This window comes from Sinohyriopsis cumingii, chromosome 3, assembly GCF_028554795.1.
Source record: "Sinohyriopsis cumingii isolate HCF-2022 chromosome 3, ASM2855479v2, whole genome shotgun sequence".
NCBI classification, from domain to species: domain Eukaryota; kingdom Metazoa; phylum Mollusca; class Bivalvia; order Unionida; family Unionidae; genus Sinohyriopsis; species Sinohyriopsis cumingii.
In genome coordinates this window covers 37271537-37294916 of record NC_142963.1, presented here as the reverse complement: position 1 = coordinate 37294916, position 23380 = coordinate 37271537, and the positions used below count along the sequence as shown (strand labels likewise).

The 23380-nt window shown below is 32.9% G+C and overlaps 1 protein-coding gene across 3 annotated transcripts; it reads right to left on the bottom strand.

Moving 5' to 3' along the window:
* Positions 1-14866: 14866 nt before the first annotated feature.
* Positions 14867-23337, bottom strand: LOC149802705 (FAD-linked sulfhydryl oxidase ALR-like). Of its 3 annotated transcripts, none has more exons than XM_089952099.1 (3): positions 23264-23337; positions 21199-21407; positions 14867-15214 (listed from the first exon to the last, which is right to left on the bottom strand). In XM_089952099.1, the coding sequence occupies exons 1-3, from the start codon at positions 23303-23305 to the stop codon at positions 15052-15054; spliced, it is 414 nt and encodes a 137-aa protein (XP_089808225.1). In that variant the 5' UTR covers positions 23306-23337; the 3' UTR covers positions 14867-15051. The 3 variants fall into 3 exon arrangements, 2 of the variants coding, with proteins under 2 accessions (XP_089808225.1, XP_089808224.1); XM_089952098.1 differs by having other exon boundaries at positions 14988-15214; positions 23172-23320; XR_016420086.1 differs by lacking the exon at positions 21199-21407 and having other exon boundaries at positions 14988-15214; positions 23172-23301.
* Between the last annotated feature and the right edge of the window lie 43 nt (positions 23338-23380).

Sequence of the window (23380 nt, the reverse complement as noted above, 5' to 3'; positions counted from 1 at the left end):
GCAAATAATGGAGCGAGAAAGAAATATAGAGTGGTATTATTACACAATTAATATAATAGCCCCAGTCTACAGAAAATGAGCGAAATGTCACCCAGCGCTATACAGCATATGAAACATTTAAGGAAATAAGATGAGATAAGGTACAATAAAGGAATGAGAAAGAAATACAGAGTTGTATACAAATTTTTGAATTGGTTATTAGCAGGTATTAGCATAGGATCAGCTGATTTATGTTTTAGCAGCTGGATTGTTTTATCGGAAATAGCTTCTGGTAAATTTGTTCCACTAACTTTTATCAAATTTAGTTTAGCAATCATATGAATTGTTTCAAAAACATGAGTGACAAGGCCATTCGTGAAAATGTAACAAATGTTAAAATAGTAGCACCAATCATCAACCACTTGAACCAGTATCGATTATATGATGAGCAAAGCGATCAGTAAACAGTAAATTTACCTTAAAGAAGCTATTTCGATCATATGATACAAGAGATCCAAAACATAGTTAGTAAAACAAACTGAATGCAGGAAACAGAGAAACAGATCTTTTAAAAACTTAAAAATTATTAATTGAAAAATATTTAACCTTAGAAGCTTGTATCTTCGTCGTCGATTTCGTCAACAAGGTGTTGATACAATTCTTGTTCCTATACAAATGTTTCGCATGCGCGAAACTGTATTGTTAGATAAATGAAAAGAGAAAACCCAGAGTAACAATTACATCGTGCATATCAGAAACTACAATGATAAATTGTTTGCACCTTTACAGGTATCTATAGAATCTGAAATTGTTTTCAGATTTTCAAAATCACAGATGTGTATACTGACTTAAGATGGATACAAGCACGCGCAAATAAGGTAACTCCATTAAAAATGAAAAAGTTATGAATATTTAGAAAAATCACATTAATGTTAGGTTTCTTGGTTTTACTAATAAGATCAATAATCCAGTATACTTATAGTCTGTGTTACTAAAAATTCATATTTTAACACATTATGTAAATTATATTAAAATCCTTTCTATATTTTACATTGAAAGTTCTTCTTGAAGGACACACTGATACATTGCTAAGTCTTATACATAGAAGCCAATGATCAAATTCATTCTAACTTCTGAAATTTACTGTATGACCGATGATTTATTACAATAATGTAGATGAAACCGTGCTTTTAAGATAAAATCTTTAAAGTGGCAGAAACACACTTGTAGATGTCAACACGCTGCTCCGTCGCCGCTGAAATCCAATGTACTTCAAGTAGAATTTGCACAGAAATCCAGTCCATAATCACAACATTTCGTAGAAACGACAAAAATACCCAAATCTATTCATTTCGGATCAAATGGAAAAATTGTCGCAATTTATCTTTACACAACAACAACATTATTAATGCGCACTTAACTCCGCACAGATAAATCTGAACTTAGTCGCGCGCTAGATATACCTTTCGAAAGAAAATGGCGCTTTGGTCTACTTAAAATTGAAATTTGGAGTCATATTGTGAATGCATGTGCATTGTACATTGGTGCCGGAAAAAAACAAATCAGTTGAACAATATCAAAGTATGAGTTAGTTTGAAAATGAGCAGTTTATGAAGTATTATATCGAATTTTCCAGTGTGCTATAGTCAGTATCTGTCTATTAACATTTTTTACTATTTCTTGTGGTTTTGTTGCATAATTTGAAAATTCATGCTTTAATGAAAACCATTTATTATAAACAATGGTGGGGGATGTAAACTATTTTAATATCTCTCAAAGTAAGGTCGGATGATAAATTAATTATATTTGAAGAAAATCTATGACATACTTTTGGACATAGAACATTGCATTTTCTACAATGCCACTAGAAAAAAAAGTGTTCACAAGAGTTCTAAATTTCATTGTGTCTACGTTTCCATAGAAACACTTCACTTATCACACGTTTTATATGTTTTTAGATTTTAAACTGTGTGAAAGCTCTTAATTTAAAGATAGGTACAGTTTGCTTTTAACATAATATTTTGACGCTTCATTAAATTCAAATTAATGGAACTGTCTGTATTCAGTTACATATGAAAATGGACTCGTTTAACCTTTAATCCAGAAGTCACATTTTCGGCGCATTGTCAAATTACAGTATATACAGCAGTTCATGCAGCAAGGATGGGAAATATCTATAATATTTTGCTTTTGTGTTTTGGTGTCAGTATCCACCTTAAACCCGAGTAACAAAGTATTAATAATCCAGCAAATCCGATACACGTGTTTAATGCAGCTTATATAAATTTGTGCACAAAGACGTGTCGCTAATTAAATGTCAGATTCTGGGGGATAACAATTTTGAAAGACATCAAGACCTCGAGATAGTAAGCCGACAATAAGTTAATTGTTATTCAATAGAATGATAATGAATGAGCTAACAAAATATCAGAGGCTACAAAAATAGATTGATGATAACAGAACAAATATTTTAAATGACCATGAATTTTTCAGAAGGAAAGTAAAAACGTTATCGATATTCATACATAATGATAAACTTTTTCTATCGATGTTCAAGACGCTCATACATTATGATAATTACTTTATCGATGTTCAAGACATTCATCGAGTATGATAAATACTTTATCTATCTATGTTCAAGAAATTCATACAGTATGATAAATACTTTATTTATCGATGTTCAAGACATTCATACTTTATCTATCGATGTGGGGCCCCGAGTGGCCGAGTGATCTAAAGCGCTCTCCGTTACGGATCACTGCCATCTCATCTCTGTCTGCGTGGGTTCGAGTCTCGGGCTTGGCCAATATGGGTAAGTGAGAAAGCTTGCCAGTAGCTTCTTGTGGGTCGGTGGTTCTTCCCGGGTTCTTCCTCCACCATTAATACTGGCCGCCATACATAGCCTATCGTGTGCTGAAAAATGGCGTTAAACCCCACAACAACAACAAGTACTATCGATGTTCAAGACATTCATACAGTATGATAAATACTTTATCGATGTTCAAGACATTCATACAGTATTATAAATACTTTATCTATCGATATTCAAGACATTCATACAGTATTATAAATACGTTATCGATGTTCAAAACATTCATATAGTATGATAACAAGTAGATGCCTTTCTATATGCGACGAAAAAATACATCATATTAGATAGTAAGTGCAACTGACTGAGCAGAGGATAAACACAGAGAAAGATGTCTTCAGAATGAAATGGAGAAATAAAATAAGACTCATTTTCAACTAGAACAGTTACAGAAAGTTTATTAAAAATAATGAACCACACAAAAATGCTAAGAAATGAAAAAGGAAATTATTTTATGGACCTGAACAACGATATAATATTTAGCAACTAATACAATGTTAGAGTTTCAAAAAACAAATGATATAACGGAGATAAACGACAGTTAAAACAAAATGAATGTAAATGAAAGCCCGATCAACTCGGTGAGAATATTTTAAGATTTATCTATTTACAGAGCTGAGTGATATAATCAAAACGATAAAAATGCATTGTACAACAAAACTGCGCAGTGAGGCTGAACACTTCAAAGCAGACACAACTGCACATTTTGTTTGAGAACTAATTAATAATAACAGTATTGTACAACGCAGTATTGACAAAATAAACAAAAAGATTAAATAAATGCAAAAAGGTTAAAGATCTGAATCAAAAGTGTACAGCAGATGCATATACAATTCAAAAGAAAGTAGATAAAAGTAATGTATGATAAATGATAAAATCGATAGTCACATAACCCGTGCCCCGCCCCCCCCCCCCTTAATCCAGCCCTGAGTAGGAGTAAAAAATACCACAATGGCTTAAATAGCTAAGACCAACATATATTTGTATTACACAGACACCAAGAGTAAATCCTAGCAAACATTAATACCAAATTATTGATTATACTAGTGTATGTGTATTTTATTTGCATTGTTTGCTAGTTATTTATTTGTTATTTCATGATATACTATTGTAATGTATCAATTAATGTTGGACATAACCTTGTCCAAAATCAACCTGACCTGAATTATTGATTTTTAAAAAAAAAAAATTCTGTAAACAACTAATACATAGCTGAACTATTCTCTGTGTATGGGTTTATTATCAGGATCATCATTAATAGAAGTAAATATGTTAATGAGTCTGGATTTAGGTTATTGGGATTACCTACAATTTGCCTGGTGTACTGGACATTGTCCAGGTTATATATTATAATTTTAGTAACAGACTTTCTAATAACAACTAACACTTTATTTTGATAAAGCTAATTACATTGGATCTACTGTCTGGAATCACCTACCACTTGAAGTAAAGCAAGCTCGCAATCATATTGTGTTCAAAGTAAGATGTTGTCCCTATCTAAACATACACTCTCACTAATAATCCGTCAGTTTCTCTTTGTTCTTATAAACATTGATCAATCAGTTACAAACATTTTATATTTTTTTGAATCATTAAGTTACAATCACAAGCACAGTAAAACTATTTTAAACAAAACTTTAACAAATATCAATGAATGGGTAGGTGTCATTTCTCAGATGTGAATGTCATGTGTCTAAAATTGTTATATGCTTATTTGCATTTTCACGAGTTCACTTTTTGCAACGTTCTCTAATGATAGCCAAAGAATCCAAACTCTCTGCAAATCTAATTTTTCTTTTATAGTTATTTCATTAGCGTCTTCCAAAAGTCTATCAATTGAATCGTTGACGAGTAAATATATTTCTCAGCATTATTCGGTATGATCTTTACGTCTTCATCTGGATTATGTTTCAAAAATGTCTTGATAAATAAGTGGCTATCATTTTCATATAAATTGTGTGTGTGAATAGTGGAATGTACTTTTGATATCCAAACTTCCAACTGCATTTGTTATGAACAGTCCTTTTGTATATCCTTAGTCTTTAAATGTTTTTCCTCACTGATGTGCCATGTGCATGGTGAATTAGAAATCTTTTCGTCCTCCGTTGGAAGAGCTTATTTCAAAAACACTTCGTAGCACAATTACAACTTCGTAGTATGTGTTGATTCGAACCCAAACCCATTCGGTCGCGAGCCCGGCATGCTAACCACTGAGTCAATGCGGCTTTTTTTGAACCAATATGTACAGTGCGTGCATCAATATATCATGATAATTCTATAATGACACACAGGAGCTATTTATAGACTATTTCAAACAAATCATCTCTCCTTATAATGCCTTAATCAAGATGAATGGTTACTTAAATAGATGATCGTAATGTTGTTTTTAGCATCAGGGTTGTTATAAATAGTATATTGTCTGCAAATAGATTTTTGAAGTAGATATATTAGACTATTCGTAGAATAAGTTCAGTACATGAAATATATAGAACAATTTATGACTCAATTTTTTTCCTCTTTTCTTTCATTAGTCTGTATTATAAATAATCAAAACTTATATGAAACCCGGTCCATCTAATATTACATTGTACGATTTATGAACAATTATTTCTCCTCTGTGCTTGTGACTCTAACGTTATTTATTTTTCCATTTTCTTTTCCATTAAATAAAAGAAAGTAGTTTATGGCAATCTTTTCTAAACATTTGTATACGCTCTTTATCTGTAGTCGTGGCCAATAAATTACAAAGCTGTAAAGAGAATGGAGCTGTCTCTTGGTTTTACGTAACAAATTTGAAATATTTTATACGAAACGATTTGCAAAAGCAGTATCCACTCTAGCTTAATGAATTTTCATAGAATGCTGTGGAAAGAATTTTGTGAAAGACTCGTACAATTTGCCATGTGATCATGTATACTCTTTAGAAGGCAGTGATGTTCATCATTCTGGCGGGAATTACATTCATGTTCATGCAATTACTAAGGGAGCAATCATCGTAGATGTGATATGCGATACGAGATATCCCCCGAGCTTCGTTTAAACGTATAAAGGTCAGGAACTATTTCACCTGATGACAAAGAGAAAGACAGTGACAGAACAAAGTAAAAACATTTCTGTGGCAGTTTCTAACGTATAAGACACAGGAACTAAACATTAGGAATTGTGTCTATAATTACTATTATTATTAAACTTTTTTTTCTGAGAAATTAATTAATTTTGTATCAGCTAAAGGTATTTATTTTAACTGCTTACAGAATTGGGTAATGTTATTATTATTATTACTACTACTATATCCATTTCTAGATATCCTGGCTAAAAAGCATAACATAAACTACAAAACACAGAATAATAAAAGCATTGTAGAAACATGTTGTGTGAAACTAGATTTAACACTGAATCAATTGCACCAGTTTTGTTGATAATGTAGTATTTCGTTTTCCCCGATCCCATTCTATACTACTGTGCAAACCAAAAATTAGAAACCTAAAAAAGTGATTAAATATTTGTTGAAATTGAAATATAGAAAACCAAATACTAGACAAAAAGTACCACATGCCCTATTAACAAGTAAACCTCAAAATACCAGAATGTCAGCCTACTGTTTCATTTATGTACAGTGCAATTTATTTTCTGGTCAACTAAGTAGTTATATATATATATATATATATATATATATATATATATATATATATATATATATATATATATATATATATATATATATATATATATAATTTGCATTGTTTTTTTCTTAGTTTTTTTTTTTTCAAATTTCATTACATGCTATTGTATGTTGGACTTCAACCTTGTCCAAAATCAAGTTTATTTTCTACCTGACCTGAATTATTGATTTTTTAAAAGTTCGATTCTGTGAACAACTAACACATAGCTAAATTATTATTTACATGCATGGGTTTAATATCAGGATCATTATTGATAGAAGTAAAAATGTTTATTTTGGTCTGGGTCTAGGCTTTTGGAATTCCCCTACAATTTACCAGATTATATATTACAATTTTAGCAATAGACTTTCTAATAATAACTAATTTTATTTTGTAAACATTAAGAACTTTCTGGAAGGTTATTTTCCATTAGGTAATGGTTATTTTTAGAAAATGTTGTGTTCTGAGGTCAAGTAGATGACCATACAATCTTGTCACTGTTAAGACTCCTATTCATTCATGCTAAAGATCTAGCAGAATCAATTTGTATTATTGTTGTGTGCAAACAATTCATTTGGACTGGAATGTATTTCTTTAAATTGTTCAATTTAAGTGAATTTAAACCTGAAATTATATTATTGTGTTTGAATAAAATACTGTTGGTACAAGAACACAATACAGATTGCCACAGGCACATCAAATCCTTTAGTATTGGACTTAATTTGGATTTCTAATCAAGTTTATTCAGAATTTGAAATTATTAGGACTTGTGTCTGTAATTCTAGGTTTATTTGGGGATTTAATTCCCAATACATTCTTTATTTTTCATTTTTACGTTGCATGCTAGGGAAAGAGTGATGTGTTCAAAGTGCTGGTGAAAACCAACCAACCAACAAATATCAATACTTTTGCAAACCAAATGATAGCGATAATAGCTTTTAGCATACTTAATGTCATGCTACCCAAATTTCATTGTCCTTGAAAACATTTTAGAACTCTCAACAATTATTAACCAACTGAAACAGGAAACTAGGAAAATGTCGTATTTACCACTTGCATTGTTCATAGAATTTTGCTTGTTTTGTATTGTTGGTTTGAACGTCACCTTTAATACATTATGGCCATAGGAGCGGAGTCCCTTTCCCCAAGGACAAATCAGGTCAGCTGTCTCAGTCTGAGTGATGCAAGTGATAGACTGACTATGACTTAATATCTTGTGTGACCCAGTTGGCTATGTACAATGGATGACGTGACATATCTTTTTTATACCTCCCTGGTTGGATCGTAAGATAGTAATTGTCAGTTCAAAAAAGCTAGTCAGGAACGACAAAATTTGGTTGGTTTGACATTCTCTCAATTGTAGTACAGATAAATGGTACCACAAGTGAAGTACAAGCTATAGAATGTTCAGATTAAAAAAAAAATAACAAATAAACACAAGAAGAAATCGTATTGCTGTGATAAGATGACATATGAGCTATTAACTTCAAAATAAGCAGTGACCTTTAAAATCTATATCAATCCAGCTTTATGTGTACGATTTAACAGCACATAATATATTGAACAAGGCAGTTAAAATCATTTTCTTTTTGGCCAGGTAGATTGTATCAATTGTAGTTTCCATATATTTCATTTGTGCTGGTGAGTGAGTAAAATCTTTGGGGTGTAACTGAATACACCACTCCCTTGATAACTCGCGAACCCTCTTATAACGCTGGGTCTGGCATGGCTCCCATTTTTTAAACTAGAAAATACCCTAAAAATTGATCCCTATTTGTTGAACTTGAAGAAAATCGTGATCAAAATTGGTAATGGAAACTTTCATGTATTGCTTGTTTTATCGTCAAAAAAGGTAGACAGGACCTGGAAATTTTAATCAACACTTTGAAATATCAAATTTAAAAATAGTCATAAAATTTTTTACATTTTGTTTCCAAACGACATTCCTAGTACACTGCAATTAACAATAGGTTAGGAAATTTTGACTTGTCACTTACGCCAGCATGTACATAGGACTAGAATTTAATGCCAGTTTTTGGGGGGTTTGAAATCACTCACTGGCATAACCCTTAATACTTTCCTTTAATCTATTTCCGAACTTTAAAATTAAATTGCCTTCATTACTATGATCAGTCAGCATTTGCCGAAGTAAATCTACATTTATAGATGAACAACGCTGGGAAGTGGCCATTTTGGGTCTTCAATAGCCTGTATTATACACACACATTTGTAAAACTTCCTTTATGCAAGGTTCAAACTTCAACACAATGCTTGTTACGGGGCCCAATGTGACAAATCAAATTTAGATTAACAACTATTCATGTTAAGCTGAAGAAACCAGATAAATCAACAGTTAAAACAAAATACACGTCGCAACAAGCGCTTCAATATTTTTACTATTTCTGCAAGTACTTTAATGCCGAACGGTCGATTAAAGTTGTATTCTGCGCAGAGTACATTTTCATACGTGCGACTTGAAATTAATTTGCGAGAATTCTCTTGCATTACTCCTTTCCAAGTCCAAATTTGTATAAATTTTGCGTGAATCAGGCAATCGTGCCCTGGGAGCATCTCTGCAGTATTGGTGATCCTGTCGTTTGACCAATTGACCCCACAAAAATAAGGGTCCCTTGGTAGCTGAGTGGTCTGTGATGCTTGCCTTTACATTATCGATGACATCTCACCTCTGTCCACATGGGTTCAGGTCTAAACTCAGTCTGCATGGGTATGTAAAAAAGCTTGCCAGTAGCTGTGGATTGGTTGTACTTCCTCTGCCCAGTATACTTTCCACCATGTATAGCCTATCATTTGCTGGGATTGGCACTAAACCCACAAAACTACAAATAAAATCCAACAATGAGAGTGGTCTCATTTGTTGTTGTTGTAGGGTTTAACGCTATTTTTCAGTACATTATAGGCTATACATGGCCGCCAGTATTAATGGTGGAGGAAGAACCCGGGAAAGAACCACCGACCCACGAGAAGCTACTGGCAAGCTTTCTCACATACCCACATTGGCTGAATCCGAGACTCGAACCCATGCAGACAGAGGTGAGATGGCAGTGATCCATAACAGAGAGCGCTGTAGACCACTCGGGGGCCCTAGTCTCATTTGTTATCTCAATTAAAAACCATTTAAAACAAAACGTTGGGTCTTGATATGTGACATAAGACAACAAATCATTTTTCTTTCGGTAGTTAATCAAATTTGATTTTTTAAAATTCCAAAATCAATAAGTATCTTCCCTGTCTTAAATGAAAGCCATCTACATTGTATAATCTAGGCAACAATAAAAATAATGTAATCTGCTTTGTAGATAAAATTTATCCTTATTTCAGTCCTGGTGAGCTCAAAATGAACAGACATGGTCCTAGTCTCATATGTAAGAAATCAACAGTCAGATCAAAGCAGGCAATAAAAGACCTCAAGATATCATGCAGAAACATTTGACTCAAAATCTATCTGGATCAATTGTATCTCAAGTCATTCAGAACTATAAGCCATTGACAAAGGTGAGCCATGGTATGTGATACAGGACTAGTTATTCTGTGCAAGCCATTTTCCTTCTTGGAGTCCTTCTGTCCTTAAAATCAACAGGCATCTTTCTTGTCTCAAATGTTTAGTCATGGTATGTTGTACAAAACTGAAATACTTTGTGAATAGTTTTTCCTTCTTTCAGTCTACATGACCTTTACCTTTCCCCCTCAAAAATAAATAGTTATCATCTAAAAGGCAAGCCAAAGTATGGTCAAAGTAGATGATAAAAAACTCAAACCATTTTTGTTGAGTCAATATGATGCTGACCCCAAATTAACTGGTCTCTTTATCATATATTATGATCTGCATTACGGCAGGCTGTCTTTGGGTCTGTGTCCTGTTATTTGCATCCAAAGGACTCAATCCAGAGCTCTTTGACTACATCAGAGCTGTTGAGGAACGAAAGAGAGAAAAAGATGACGAGCCTGAACAATTTGTGGACTTCAAGAGTTTCTTAACAAAAACATGACTGAGAGAAGAACTGTAAATTTGAGTATAAAATCTTGCATATTGTTTGTAAAGAATACTTGCTTTTGTTTTGTATTTTATGGCACAGCAATGCAAATTAGGATAATTAGAGCCTTGTTCAGGGAATGATCAAGGCTAATCCAGTGTTAGGATTCTAACCAGCACACTTTTGGTCACGAGTCTTGCATACTAACCACTTATGTCTGCAACTCTACGGCATGAATGTAAAATCAAATATAAATGTTTAAAGGTTTTATTTTTATTTCCTTTATATAGTTTTAGGAAGATGAAATGATCAATTAATTGTAAAATAATATAGTACTGAGATACTGAACTAGGCCAAAGAAAAAAAAAACCAAACCCATATTTTCACTCCGAATTCTGAACAAATTTCATAACGAAGAAGTGGATACTCTCCTCCTGCAGATACCTGTGCATGCTTCTGCCACTGTTCTATAAATATATGCATGAGAATGCCCTGGAATTGAAATGGAATAGCCCTCAAGATACCAATGAACAAAAAAATGCACGATTCTTGCACACAGATTTTAGTGCTTTAATGAAATGATTACACTGAAATGTTTGTTGGAGCTGTAGCTTCTTTGAATGTTAGTGTACAAATTGATGTGGTTAGAGTGATAGCCTTGGATGCATGTTTGGCAGAGTCATAGAAAAGACATAAAAATGGTACAGTGTGACCCTGCTATAACATAGTAGTTGGGAGCCATAGAACCTGTGTTATAGACTGAACTGTGTTATTAAGCAACCAGGTCAGTTAGCTGAAGGACTGGTACACATACATGTATACTGTTTATATATACATTTCTAAAGTATAGCATGAATAGAGTATTAACACCATGTACTCGCCTGTGAATCTCATAAAATATATTGAATCCACAATACAAGTAATTCCATCGAAAATATGCACACACAGATTTAAAACATTCAATAATTTTGTGACAGGCAATATGGTCTGCATTCAGTGGGAAAATGTAGCACAATCACGTAGTGAATAATGAAGCACATTTTCTTTTCGGTATGTCCCAAGTTGGTAAAAGTTAGTTTGCGTTAAAAGCCACCGTTGGTAGCGTTCATAAGCATAAACTTCTTCCCTGCAAAAAGGAAACTTTCATGGCACAGTAAACATGTTCCATTCACATTGGAAAATGACAAAAATCCATCAGATTCCATTGCTTGTATGTAAGTTTGGTACTGACTTCCTTTGAAGAAAAGTTCTTTGTTTTTATTGAAGACTGTAGTTGGCTTTCTTTGATAAAGGGTGCATGAGATATTGAAGTCCCCGCTAAAGTACAGCTCTTGAGAACCAAACAAATGTCCATTTCTAATTGTGGCGGCAACATCAAATAACTGTATTACATGATTGAGACTTATTTTTTAAGTACGTTTTCATAACATTCGGTGCTTCAAAGGTAGTCTGTTTTCATTGAAATCTCAGCAAACTATTTTATCCGGGTACATTTTTAAAAAAGGAATTGGCTGTCATTTGGTCGATTGTACCGGTAGTTACTGTTATTCCCTGCCTATTGTATAGACCAACAGGTAAGATGCATTTTTTTTAAAAATACATTTGTAGCGGAGTGATTCTGCCTTCCACACATGCATCAGAAATTTAACAATGGGTCAAGGGATGATAGAGACACATGTGTTCTTGTCTGATGACATGGATTAGCACAGAAAATGTGAATGTTCTGAAGGATTTAATTCTGAGTGAAAAGAAGAGGAATTTTATTTACCATCCACATACAAATGTCACTCTATGTAAATATATTAATTATTAGTGAGTGACAGAAAATCCAACGAAAGATAGATTATGAGATAATGCCTCATCCGGTACCAGAAATATCAATAACAAACAAAAAAAGCGGATATCTCACAACATACAGTACTCATGCTTGATGTCAACATAAGCAGATTATGATATAACAATGCACTGTTAAGATGGTTTGTCAATATGGACAAATAAATTGTTTATGTAACAATAGATAAATTTCAGTGCATTTTATATCAAGTTTGTGGCTTACTTTCATGGGGCCTGTGAATTTCTCCACTCCAAACCAATGGTAGTATATACAAGTTTAAACAACCAACAATGTCGCCATAAAAAAAATTGGCAGATGATATATTTTTCCGTCAATAAGAAAAATAAAATCACAGCTTGCTCCATTGGCGAAGCCCTACGCAATCCCAGATTAAACCTTTTACACGTTATTTTTCATTCTTTAAGATTATTTTTTTCGTGTACGAGAAAAATACATATTCATTTTAAAGAGCCACACCATGATCATCTTGTATTATTCATGTGCGATATCTTCCCCAAAATGATAATAAACATTTTATGGTCTTTTTTGTACTTTTAAGAAAGATTTTTTTTTCTCGTACAAGAAAAATACATGTATATGAAATTTCTGGAGCCATGCCATGACTGTTATAGCCAAATTCATGTTATAACAGAGTGTGCTATAGCAGGGTCACACTGTACAAACAGCTGCCTCACTAGGCACTCAGCATTAAGAGGCTAGTGTTAGGACTGGTCGGCCTGGTGTTAGGATAATGTGACTGTGTGGGACATCATGCTAAATGTCTGCAGCATGATGCCCCAGTGCTAGACATCACTATAAACTGCCACTGCAGACATCGTAGCAATATGACTAATTTTTTTTAAAAGCTACATTAAAAATCCAAATCACACACACACACACACAAGTTGATGACACCGCATTAGTGATACTCCAAACAGTGTAGCAGAAATAATCAATAAATGATAGACTAGATCAGTGTCACAGTGATAAGAGCGCGGAAGAAATACTTATAATAAAATGGCAAGGGATTTGTCAGCCTACAAGGAAATTAACATAAGCATAAAAAAAGAAATGTAGCTGAATGATGTAAATTTCATCTCAATGTCCAAGTTGTCATATGTCAGTGATATACTTTCTACATAGGTATGATGGATCCAATTATTGGTCACAGTGACATAATTTCTGTACAATTGTAACAGTCTAACAACTGCATAAACAAGAATAGATATTATGGACCTACAGTGGTGATCCATCTGCAATGCATGAGGTTCATGACAGCAGACAATAGTATAGAAGTTACTGACCTAAATGTAAAATATTAACACTGTTCAGAAACACTGCAATTAAGTTTTTAATAAAAACGAGCTCATCCTGAAGAAAAGTGAAAAACAGGTTTTACATCTTTTTACACTGAAAACTTTTAGAACAGGAGAATACACTGCTATTCTGAAAGATTTTCCAAACGATGCACTATAAATAAATTTCTGACAAGTGTCTTGGAGAACAAAACCTGGAAGCTGATTCAGGTAAAGACCCACTATGAATACACAAAGGAGCATTTCATATTTCCAGTGTCACAGCCTGTGTTGTTGTCAACTTAAATGACCACACAGAGTTTCAAATTGCTTTTTGTTGAATGATTTAAAATTGGCATGAAGAACAAATTGGCTATAATATTAGTGTACAATTAAAAAAATGTTTCTAAAAAGAGTAATGTTTAGCTTTTGCAATTTGAGAAAAAATTGGAAATTATTCAAATAGTTTCACAAATTAAATCTGGAATCAGCATGTGTTAGATTCTATTTATCACATGACTAAAATCCAGATTTTGATTAATGCAACCCGAATACAGGGTGGTGAAATCAGCCTGAAGTGTACCTGGATGCCTCAGACATGACACCTTTGTTTTATGATGCTGCGACAACACTGGTGACATCCTAGTGTTATTATAGGATTTAATATTAAAAGAAAAACACGAGGCCCAAGTTGACCTGAGATTGCTCATCTGCCTGACAGTTACCTAATGGTAAATGTAAGTGCTGTTGCACAGGAAAGTAGGTCAGTATGATCCTTTTTGTCAATGTTTCATCAATGCCATTGTCTGAAAATGTTTCACAGTTACTCTAGTTTTGAATATTCATCCATACTTGATTCACATCAGTATCATCAGTCCAATATTTGAAGACCCACATGCCAGGATATTTTGTGTCAAAATTGGTAAAATTCTTTTCAGCAGTTTTTTTTAGGAAAAGACTGCAAACAGGTTTATTTTCAGAATGCTTTGTGTAAAATTTGGTCATATTTCTATAAAATGTTTTGCTTCATAAAAATCAGAAATATAAAATGATTTTTCATTCTTAACAGCGGCCATACATATCTGAAGGCAAATTCACATCATTCGTATAAATTTTGTTTAAAAGAATGGTATAATGGCAAATGTCAATGGATGCTGAACAGTAGACAAAAGGACCATACCACAAGCCCATTAAGAGCTAAATTATATATTAATATTAAAATAAATAACAAGGCATGACATAAATTAAATATATTATAAATGTTTGAGAATTTAAAAGTACTTCATAGGTGTTATCATGATATCCATCAATAAAACAGAAGCTATACAAGATTTACAAGTTTAAAAAATTGGCGTGTGATTGTTTAAGTTTTTTATTTAAAAAATTGTAGCAACAACAAGATCTAAAATATTAGTCAGTCTCAACCACAACTTCCATCCTTCCATCCATGAAGCCATCTTTCATCAACTTTCTGGCAGTCAAATTCTGGCTTTCCCAATTTGCGGTTTACTTCATTATGCAAGTGGCACATCCATTGTGAAAAGTTGTAGCGACTACTTGTATCTGGCTCATTGTTCTTTAAACTGCAAAAGAAAACTAAAAATGTACTCAATCCACTATAATTCTACGTAACTAAAATAAATTCTATCCATTATATTTCTACTTAATTAACAATGTAATCCATCCTTTACAATTCTACATAACCAAAAATGCAATCTGTCCCTAATAATTCTACATAACCAAAAATGTACTCCATCTTTATATTTCTACGTAAATTAAAAATGCACTCCATCCATTATAATTCTACATAACTAACAATGTACTCTATTAAATACAAACTCTACCTAACATAAAAATACTCCATCCATTACAACTCTACCTAACTAAAAATATACTCCATCAATTATAATTCTAGATAACAATTTGGTTAATCCATTATAATTTTACAAAACAAAAATTTACAGAATTTATTACAATTCTACATAATGTGGTTCATCCATTATAATTTTACATAACTTAAAATAAAACTCATCCGTTATAATTCTACATCAAAATGTACTCCATTTATTATAATTCTACACATGTTTGAGAAATGCAACAGCAAATAAGAATGATGATCTATTAATTCATTTGGTGGATTATCAAGTCCTGAATAAATCTGAAAATTGTGCAGGCAAATATATTTTACAGGACCTGTTTTTAAGATAGGTGAAGGTTACTTTTCAATCAGATGAAAACTTTTCCAGAAAATGTTGGATAGGCTGAATCTCAGTGGCTAGACCCAATTAGAACCAATCTGGCAACTTAGTATTTTGACTTACTAGCGTCCAATCTGGCAACTTAGTATTTTAACTTACTAGCGTCCAATCTGGCAACTTAGTATTTTGACTTACTAGCATCCAATCTAAAATGCATGTGTTAATAAAGCATGAAAAGCTTTTGAGAATACACTTTAAAATCAGAAACATTTATGAAGGATTGTAAGCAACGCTCAAAATTCCCATCCAAAAGCTCACAATATTTTTTAAAAAAAGCATGATTTACTCTATTTACTTTCTAAAAATAATAATTTACTGGCAATGAATCTGACTAACGTTTTCAGTTTTGACAAGAACTGCGATTGCTGAGAACATAGAATTAGAATAACAATAATAATGTCAGGGATGGTCCTGGCTTTTAAAAAGCTGTCGCCAAAAAAATCGCCAACCTCAATATTTTGTCGCCAATTTTCAAAAAGTGTCGCCAGAACAAGTAGTGTACATTTTTCCAAGTGTTAATTTAGTCTATTAATGTAACAGGCAATGAAAATTACAAAAGATGGGTTACTTAATTCTTTAATTACAACAAGCATTAACAAAATGTTACAAAGTGTTACATGAAGATCCGTCGCAATTTTAGGGCTGCCCACTTGTTGAATGCAGTTTCAAAGTCTAATTTTTCACATCCGTACATGCTGATTCTCATGAAATTCTCGAGAGATGAGATGCAGAGTTTATTTCTGATGTCAGTTTTTATGAGGTTCATCTTACTGAATCCACGTTCACAGTCCACAGCACTGACAGGTGACACCAGTAGTCTATCAGCAGCCCCCCCCCCACTCCCCCTTATGGCTAGCTTAACAAAGCTTGTAGTGAATTGCTTCCTAAATCCCAAGAATGATCACTGAATGCTGTATAAATTTTCTCGACAAACAAAATAGGATCTACATTCCCACGAATGAAACTTACACGAATCAACACCTGGCAATATTGGACCGTATATATAAGCATAAATTCACACCCAATTTAGAGATTCTTTCACTCTTGTATTTTGAGAAATAAATAATTATTATTAATTATGCAAAACTGGTTGTTGTTTTTGTTTTGTGCTATTTCTTGTTTCGGAGTTTAGGTCTCAGCAGCCGTAACACGGATTGATGGCAAAAGGAAAAGATCAATGAGTAAAATGCTGCACTGGCGACAGACATAATTGTGATTGAGATTTTTCCATTTGCTTTGTATTTATACACAGTAGTCGGTACTTCAAAGGTTATCAGTTTTCTATGAAGGTTCAGCAAAACTATTGTACTGGTATATGTAAAAAAAAAAAAAAAAAAAAACCAACAGAAGATTTAGCCATTCAATTAATTGTATCTGTTCTATTCGTGTCTTCAGAAGTTGGTCAGTTGTAGGTATAGTTCGGTAGCATGATTGACTGTATCACAGCATACTCAGCCCAGATGTCAGCATAAGCAGATTATGATGTAACAATGCACTGTAAAGATGGGGTTGTCAATACGAACAAAGGATTGTTTGTATAACAGATTGATTCCAATGCATTGCTTAGTCAAGTTCGTGGCTTCCTTTCGTTCTCCCTTTTAATTTATCCAGTCCAAATCTATGATTGTATGTACAAATTAAATAACCAAAAAGTCTGTCGCCAAAAAAATCGCCAGATGGGATATTTTTGTCGCCAATAAGGAAAAAAAATCGCAATTTGCGACACTGGCGAAGCCCAGGACGATCCCTGAATGTACATATATGTCTTGGAAGCATGCCATGTGCAGGCATGAGGCATATTGTCAACTGCACATCTGTGCAGAAGTAACTCTGCAATATTCAGATCAGTTCAGCAAGCACACTGTCCCACACACACATCATATGGGTATCACATGCTGTGTGTTAATGTCTGTGTGCTTTTGTTTTAAGTTCATTCTTTTATATTCACAGTGTGTTTATTCATCCCCCACTTCGCTGGGCATCCTGTGTCTGGATTATTAATGATTATTTTCAGTGATATTTAATATAGCTATTTAATTTTTTTGTAAAATAATTAAAAGTTTCTAGAAGCCACAGCTTCTGTTGCTGTCTCAACTGCACCATGTGAGCGAGGGTTCAGTTTTGTAAGCAGAATTAAAACAAAATAAAGATTGGCTCTGGACACTTCCACCCTGTGTGATCTGCTACAGCTGGTTGCTTACCATTAACAATGATCTGAATATCTAATCCACAATCATACAGAAAATGTTAGCTATGTATTCTGTTGTTTACAAAATAAATGTTACTAGTCTGGTACAACACAATCTTGATTTTGGACATCAAGTACAATATACAGAGGTACATGCTACACAATCATTAAGAAAATAAAAAATATATAATAAAAACTAAACATACATAACATAATAAGAAACAACTTTCATTCCTATCTTTCTCATGACCTCTGAAGCAATCAAAGATTTCAAATATAAATTTCCAATAGTAATGTTGTACATGGTTGCAAAAATACTAAAAGAACAAGCTGAATTCTCAAAAAAAAAAAAATTCTGACTATGTTTCAAAAACTTTTCCAAGAATGGACCACAGCAAAAAAGTAAACCTTATTGCACATATACATTAAACTACAAAGTTTTAATACAATCCTCCAAATATAGGCCCCCCCCAAAAAAAAAAACCCTTACTGCATACAGGTAAATACCATTTTAAAGGTTGTCTACTGCACATACTTTTTCAGTCAAATTCTAGTGATTTTGAAATTTGAAAGAACGATTTAAAAAAATAAATTTAAAACCTAAATTTGGTATCTTTACACATTCTATCAACACATTTGAGAAACCCATCAGAACCAGTCTACTAGGGGATGGAAATGTTCCACCAACACATAACTGTAGTAAAACATAAAGAAAAATTAAAAACATAGGAAATGACCCCCTAAACTTTCTAAAACTGCAGGACTTTAAACCAGGGGAATTGAGAACTAGCTAATGACTATCTCAATATAATATTTACATGATCTAAAGTCATAATATAAAAAAATAAAAGTTCCCTAAAAAGCAAACTCCTTCTTATATAACAATACCTTGAATATTTTCCCTCCACTATGTCCCTACTACAGCAGCAAATGGAAAGCATATGTTTTGGTTCTGTTTATCTGTGCATCTTTATATTCTTATGCCAATCCTTAAAACACTATTACACTTAGTGGCATGAAATTTTACAAATTTTACCATGGTGATAAGATGCAATTCAATTTTTCAATTATAATATTAATTTTCCAATTTTGTTTTACAATTTTAAGGCTTCAACAAAAACATTGTTAGCAGGATTAAGTAAAAACCACTTGCAGTAGATAAATGAAATTTTTAAACAAATCTGTCTCAATACATAGATGATCTCATTAGCTTTTTATGTTATGATAGCAATATTTCAGTTTTCTAAACAGTTTCATGTTCTGGACTTTGTTTTGGTATGCTGAGGAAAAAGATTTGTTTTAGAAGTAAAAATCTTACTGGTCAAATATTGTTTTTGTTTATAAGAAAGGTTCAAGACACAGATTTTGCAGTACATGTACCCTGTATACTCACTTACAAGTCCAGCCCAACTGCAAACAACACAGATCAGGGACTACATTATTTGTTCTGTTGATTACTCCTAACAAACTGCATAAACCCATATCTGCCAGTCTGCAGATGGACTTGACTTACAAGCAAGTAAAGACTGTGTTTATGACAATACAATTTTACTCTGTACACCATTCTGATATATGACATCATGTGCCGTAAACAGTGATGCGCTGTAAATGATATAAATATCTGAAGAGAGTGAATAGCTATCCTCAACACTATTTGGAGACCTGTTTACAGCTCTCCTGCATTTTACAAAAACATAACCTAAATGCAAAACATAACCATACAAACAAATGGAAAAAATGTCACTATCTATACACCTCTTTGTGGTAGGGCATAAAAATAGTCATTTGCCGTTATCAGGCCCTAAAACAAGCACTATTTGTTACTTCCAGGGTCCTCAGCATCAACAATGCTACCTGATTAGGTAAACAGTCAAGCTATTGTGGTAGTTCTGTGTATGTGACTGTTTCTCTAAATATGTTCATGCAATGCATTATTTTAAAATAAAATGTCAAGATGTCCTTATTTTATAAAATCTGGAGATGAAGATGACTCTCTTTTAAAAGTGTTATTCATTCAACTTAAACTCTTTTCAGACCAGTCTTGAAGAAAACTGTATAATATTTATATATTTGTAATTACATCTATGCATAAGAATGTTGTATAAAATGTTTATATATTTGTAATTACATCTATGCATTAAGATCTGGGAACTGCATTTTTAGAATATTTTAAATGCTGGATATAGCCCCCTGCCAATGAATTTGTTAATTCATTTAAAATATTCTTAATGCTGGATATAACCTCAGGCCCATTAATTTCTTAATTCATTTAAAATATTCTTAATGCTGGATATAACCTCAGGCCCATTAATTTCTTAATTCATTTAGAATATTCTTAATGCTGGATATAACCTCAGGCCCATTAATTTCCTTATTCATTCAGAATATTTTTAATGCTGGATATAACCTCAGGCCCATTAATTTCTTAATTCATTTAGAATATTTTTAATGCTGGATATAACCCCCAGTGCATTAATTTCTTAATTCTTTTTTTATAGAAAAGTTGTAATACTGGATATAGCCTCTGCCCATTAATATGTTAATTCATTTTTAGAATATCTGTAATACTGGACACATCCACATGCCTAATCACTTGTTAAATCATTTGCAGTGTTGTTGCACCTACAAATACTACATTTTTAGTATTATTACTAAAGTTCAAGCTGAACTGGAATTTGATTGATAATTCTCAATACAATTCAAATCAACCCTTATCCTTTTTGATGTGTCAACAACAAAATGTTCACAAATGACTGAGCTGCTGTTTTTAAAAGCCAACGCCAAATACCATATTTTTCCCTGAGAAAAGATTCACAGTGTTCATGAGATTGTTTTAAAAAAAATACTTAGTGATGACATATTCTTTCCTTGATCTTAGACACTGTTCACAATGGAAATATGTTGTTTTATTAAACAGAGTGATGTTGTACCACGCCCAGAATTCATGTATGAACTGCTAACAAGATATAGAACTGGTTTTAAATTCTGACAGTGATGACAAACATTTCCCTTAGATCAAATGTAGTGCTCACAAGGGAGATAACTATTATTTGAATGATGCAATATCCTCATGCTGTTCACAAGGGAGATAATTTATCTCATGTTGACAGTGATGCAATACCTTACTCGGAGATCAGATGCACAGTGATCACAAGGGTAAAATTTGGAGAAGAGATGAATAAAGTTTTTCATGTCTATCTGTTGGACTTCAGTTGGCTTATCAGGATAATATGCAGCCATTGTGTGAAGAAAAGACCATGTATTTCTTCCAAGTTTTCCTACATCTAGTGGACATTCTTTCTTAACCTTTTCCTTCTTCTTTGGTTTTTGCTGAAAGATTTAAAAATATACAAACAAATGAAACATGTATCAACAGGTTTTACAGAACATGCATTGTGGATTATGGAGAATGTACACTGCCATGGTGGAACTAAATCTGTTCAAACTGTTTCAGTCATGGACGGGATATAGCGGTCACTGGATTGTCTGTGTCATGGCTGATAGTTGATCAGTTAAGTTCTATTGCCCCACTTAGCAAGTTGTAGTAACATATGGAAAGAAGATATCTATTACATCATGTGGATGTTACCTGTTGACTAAGCTACATCATACAGTGCAGAATGCTCATTTTCAGTTGTACACATTGCTGTTTAATATTCAAAAACAAATTCACATAAGGGTATTGCAAGATCTGAAGGATAGATTTCTTAGCATGAATCCCGAAATGATTCATGTGCTTCACAAAATATACAAAGTTCAGTCACAGAAGTTGTCATCAGAAAAGGATGGGATGAGTGGTTTCTGCTTTAAAACAAACAAAAGGAAAATGAAATCACTTAAGTAGTATAGGGTTTCATTGCAATAATAAACTAAAACATAAGAGAAATGCTATGATTTATTGTTTTATTTGCAAAATCACTTTTAAATTGTTTGCTTAACATGTCTCCACATAATGAAATATATGCAGTGCTATCCAAAATACAACCTCTAACAGTCTAGCCTCTGACAATCATTTGTGACCCAAAATATACATTTCTGTGCAATAAATTTTATCCGGAACTAGGCATGTATTTACTACTACAGGGACCTATTGTTTTTATGATGACCTCATGAAGCACATGATGCCGTTTCTTATACCCAACAGCTAGGATTTCTGGCTTGGTCATCTGATGTTATTACCAAATGGATGGGTGCAAGACCTGAATATCAAGTGAATATTGTTTATGAGTTTAGTTACATTTTGATCCTATTATGTCTATGTTAACAGGGTTCATACAGAATTCTGAATGATAAATTCAAAGACTTTTCCCAAACATTCATGGACCACAAACATAGATTTCCAAGACATATTTTTTGCTAACATTTTGTATCCAAGTTAGGTTATATGAAAAAACAATGAATGCAAAATACTACAATATTGTTTAATGATGAAATGAAACTGAATGAGTCATCAAAAGAAAGAAACTAGGAAAACTTGACTACATCTGAACCTAATCTTGGACAATTTTATTTGTGATTATGGAAAGAAATTAAAATGTTTGGGTTTATTTAAATTTTCAAAGACTTTTAAAGACTTCAGGGTAAACTGCTTGATTTTCCCAAACTTTCAAGGCCTTGAAAATGCTACCTCATATTTCCCAAACTGCCAAAGACTGTATGAACCCTGATTAATACAAACAAAACATTTGGTTGCCAAAGACCATGGACAAAATGCACATTGATGTGGAGTTTAGCAATTTTGCCAACAGTGTCAAATCACTAAAATTATGTCATTATATTTGTGCTTCAGGTGATTCATCCAATTAGATATATACCACGTATAACAAGGTGTTCATCAGACAGTTGAATACAACTGACTCACCATAAAAAAAAGCTCTTGTGGTGCTGAGATTGAGAATGCTCCAAGAAATTTTTGCAATCCATAACCATACAGACAAGATCATGAAATATCCCAACCTGCAATGAACTGTGCATAATCAATAACACTTTACCAAGATTTTGGCTTACGCAATAAAAACAATGTTCAAATAATTGTTATGTCTATTATACTACAGACTTAATCAGGCCAAACGCAAAAACACAAAATAAGATTACTTCTACTGATTTTCCTTGCATTTTCATCCACGTCTGAAAATCTGTACATGCTCTACATGGCTTTCCTCCTATGTCTTTTAGTCCAAACTCACCATGTGCATCACCAGCCGAAGCCATTTTAAGATCTTTGTCATACGGATGTTTATTTTTTAGTGTCACTCTAAGCGTTTGCAGGATCAGAAAGGAATATAGAGGCTTATATTATATTT

What these genes read in the sequence shown, in the direction of transcription:
- LOC149802705 (XM_089952098.1), bottom strand. Translation starts at nt 23,288, where the DNA reads ATGGCTTCGGCTGGTGATGCACATGGTGAGTTTGGACTAAAAGACATA. An exon ending in TGCAAGGAAAATCAGTAGAA is followed by an intron (nt 21,408 to 23,171) that starts GTAATCTTATTT and finishes TAAATCTTTCAG; the next exon opens with CAAAAACCAAAGAAGAAGGA. An exon ending in GCATCTGATCTCCGAGTAAG is followed by an intron (nt 15,215 to 21,198) that starts GTATTGCATCAC and finishes TTTCTTTTGCAG; the next exon opens with TTTAAAGAACAATGAGCCAG.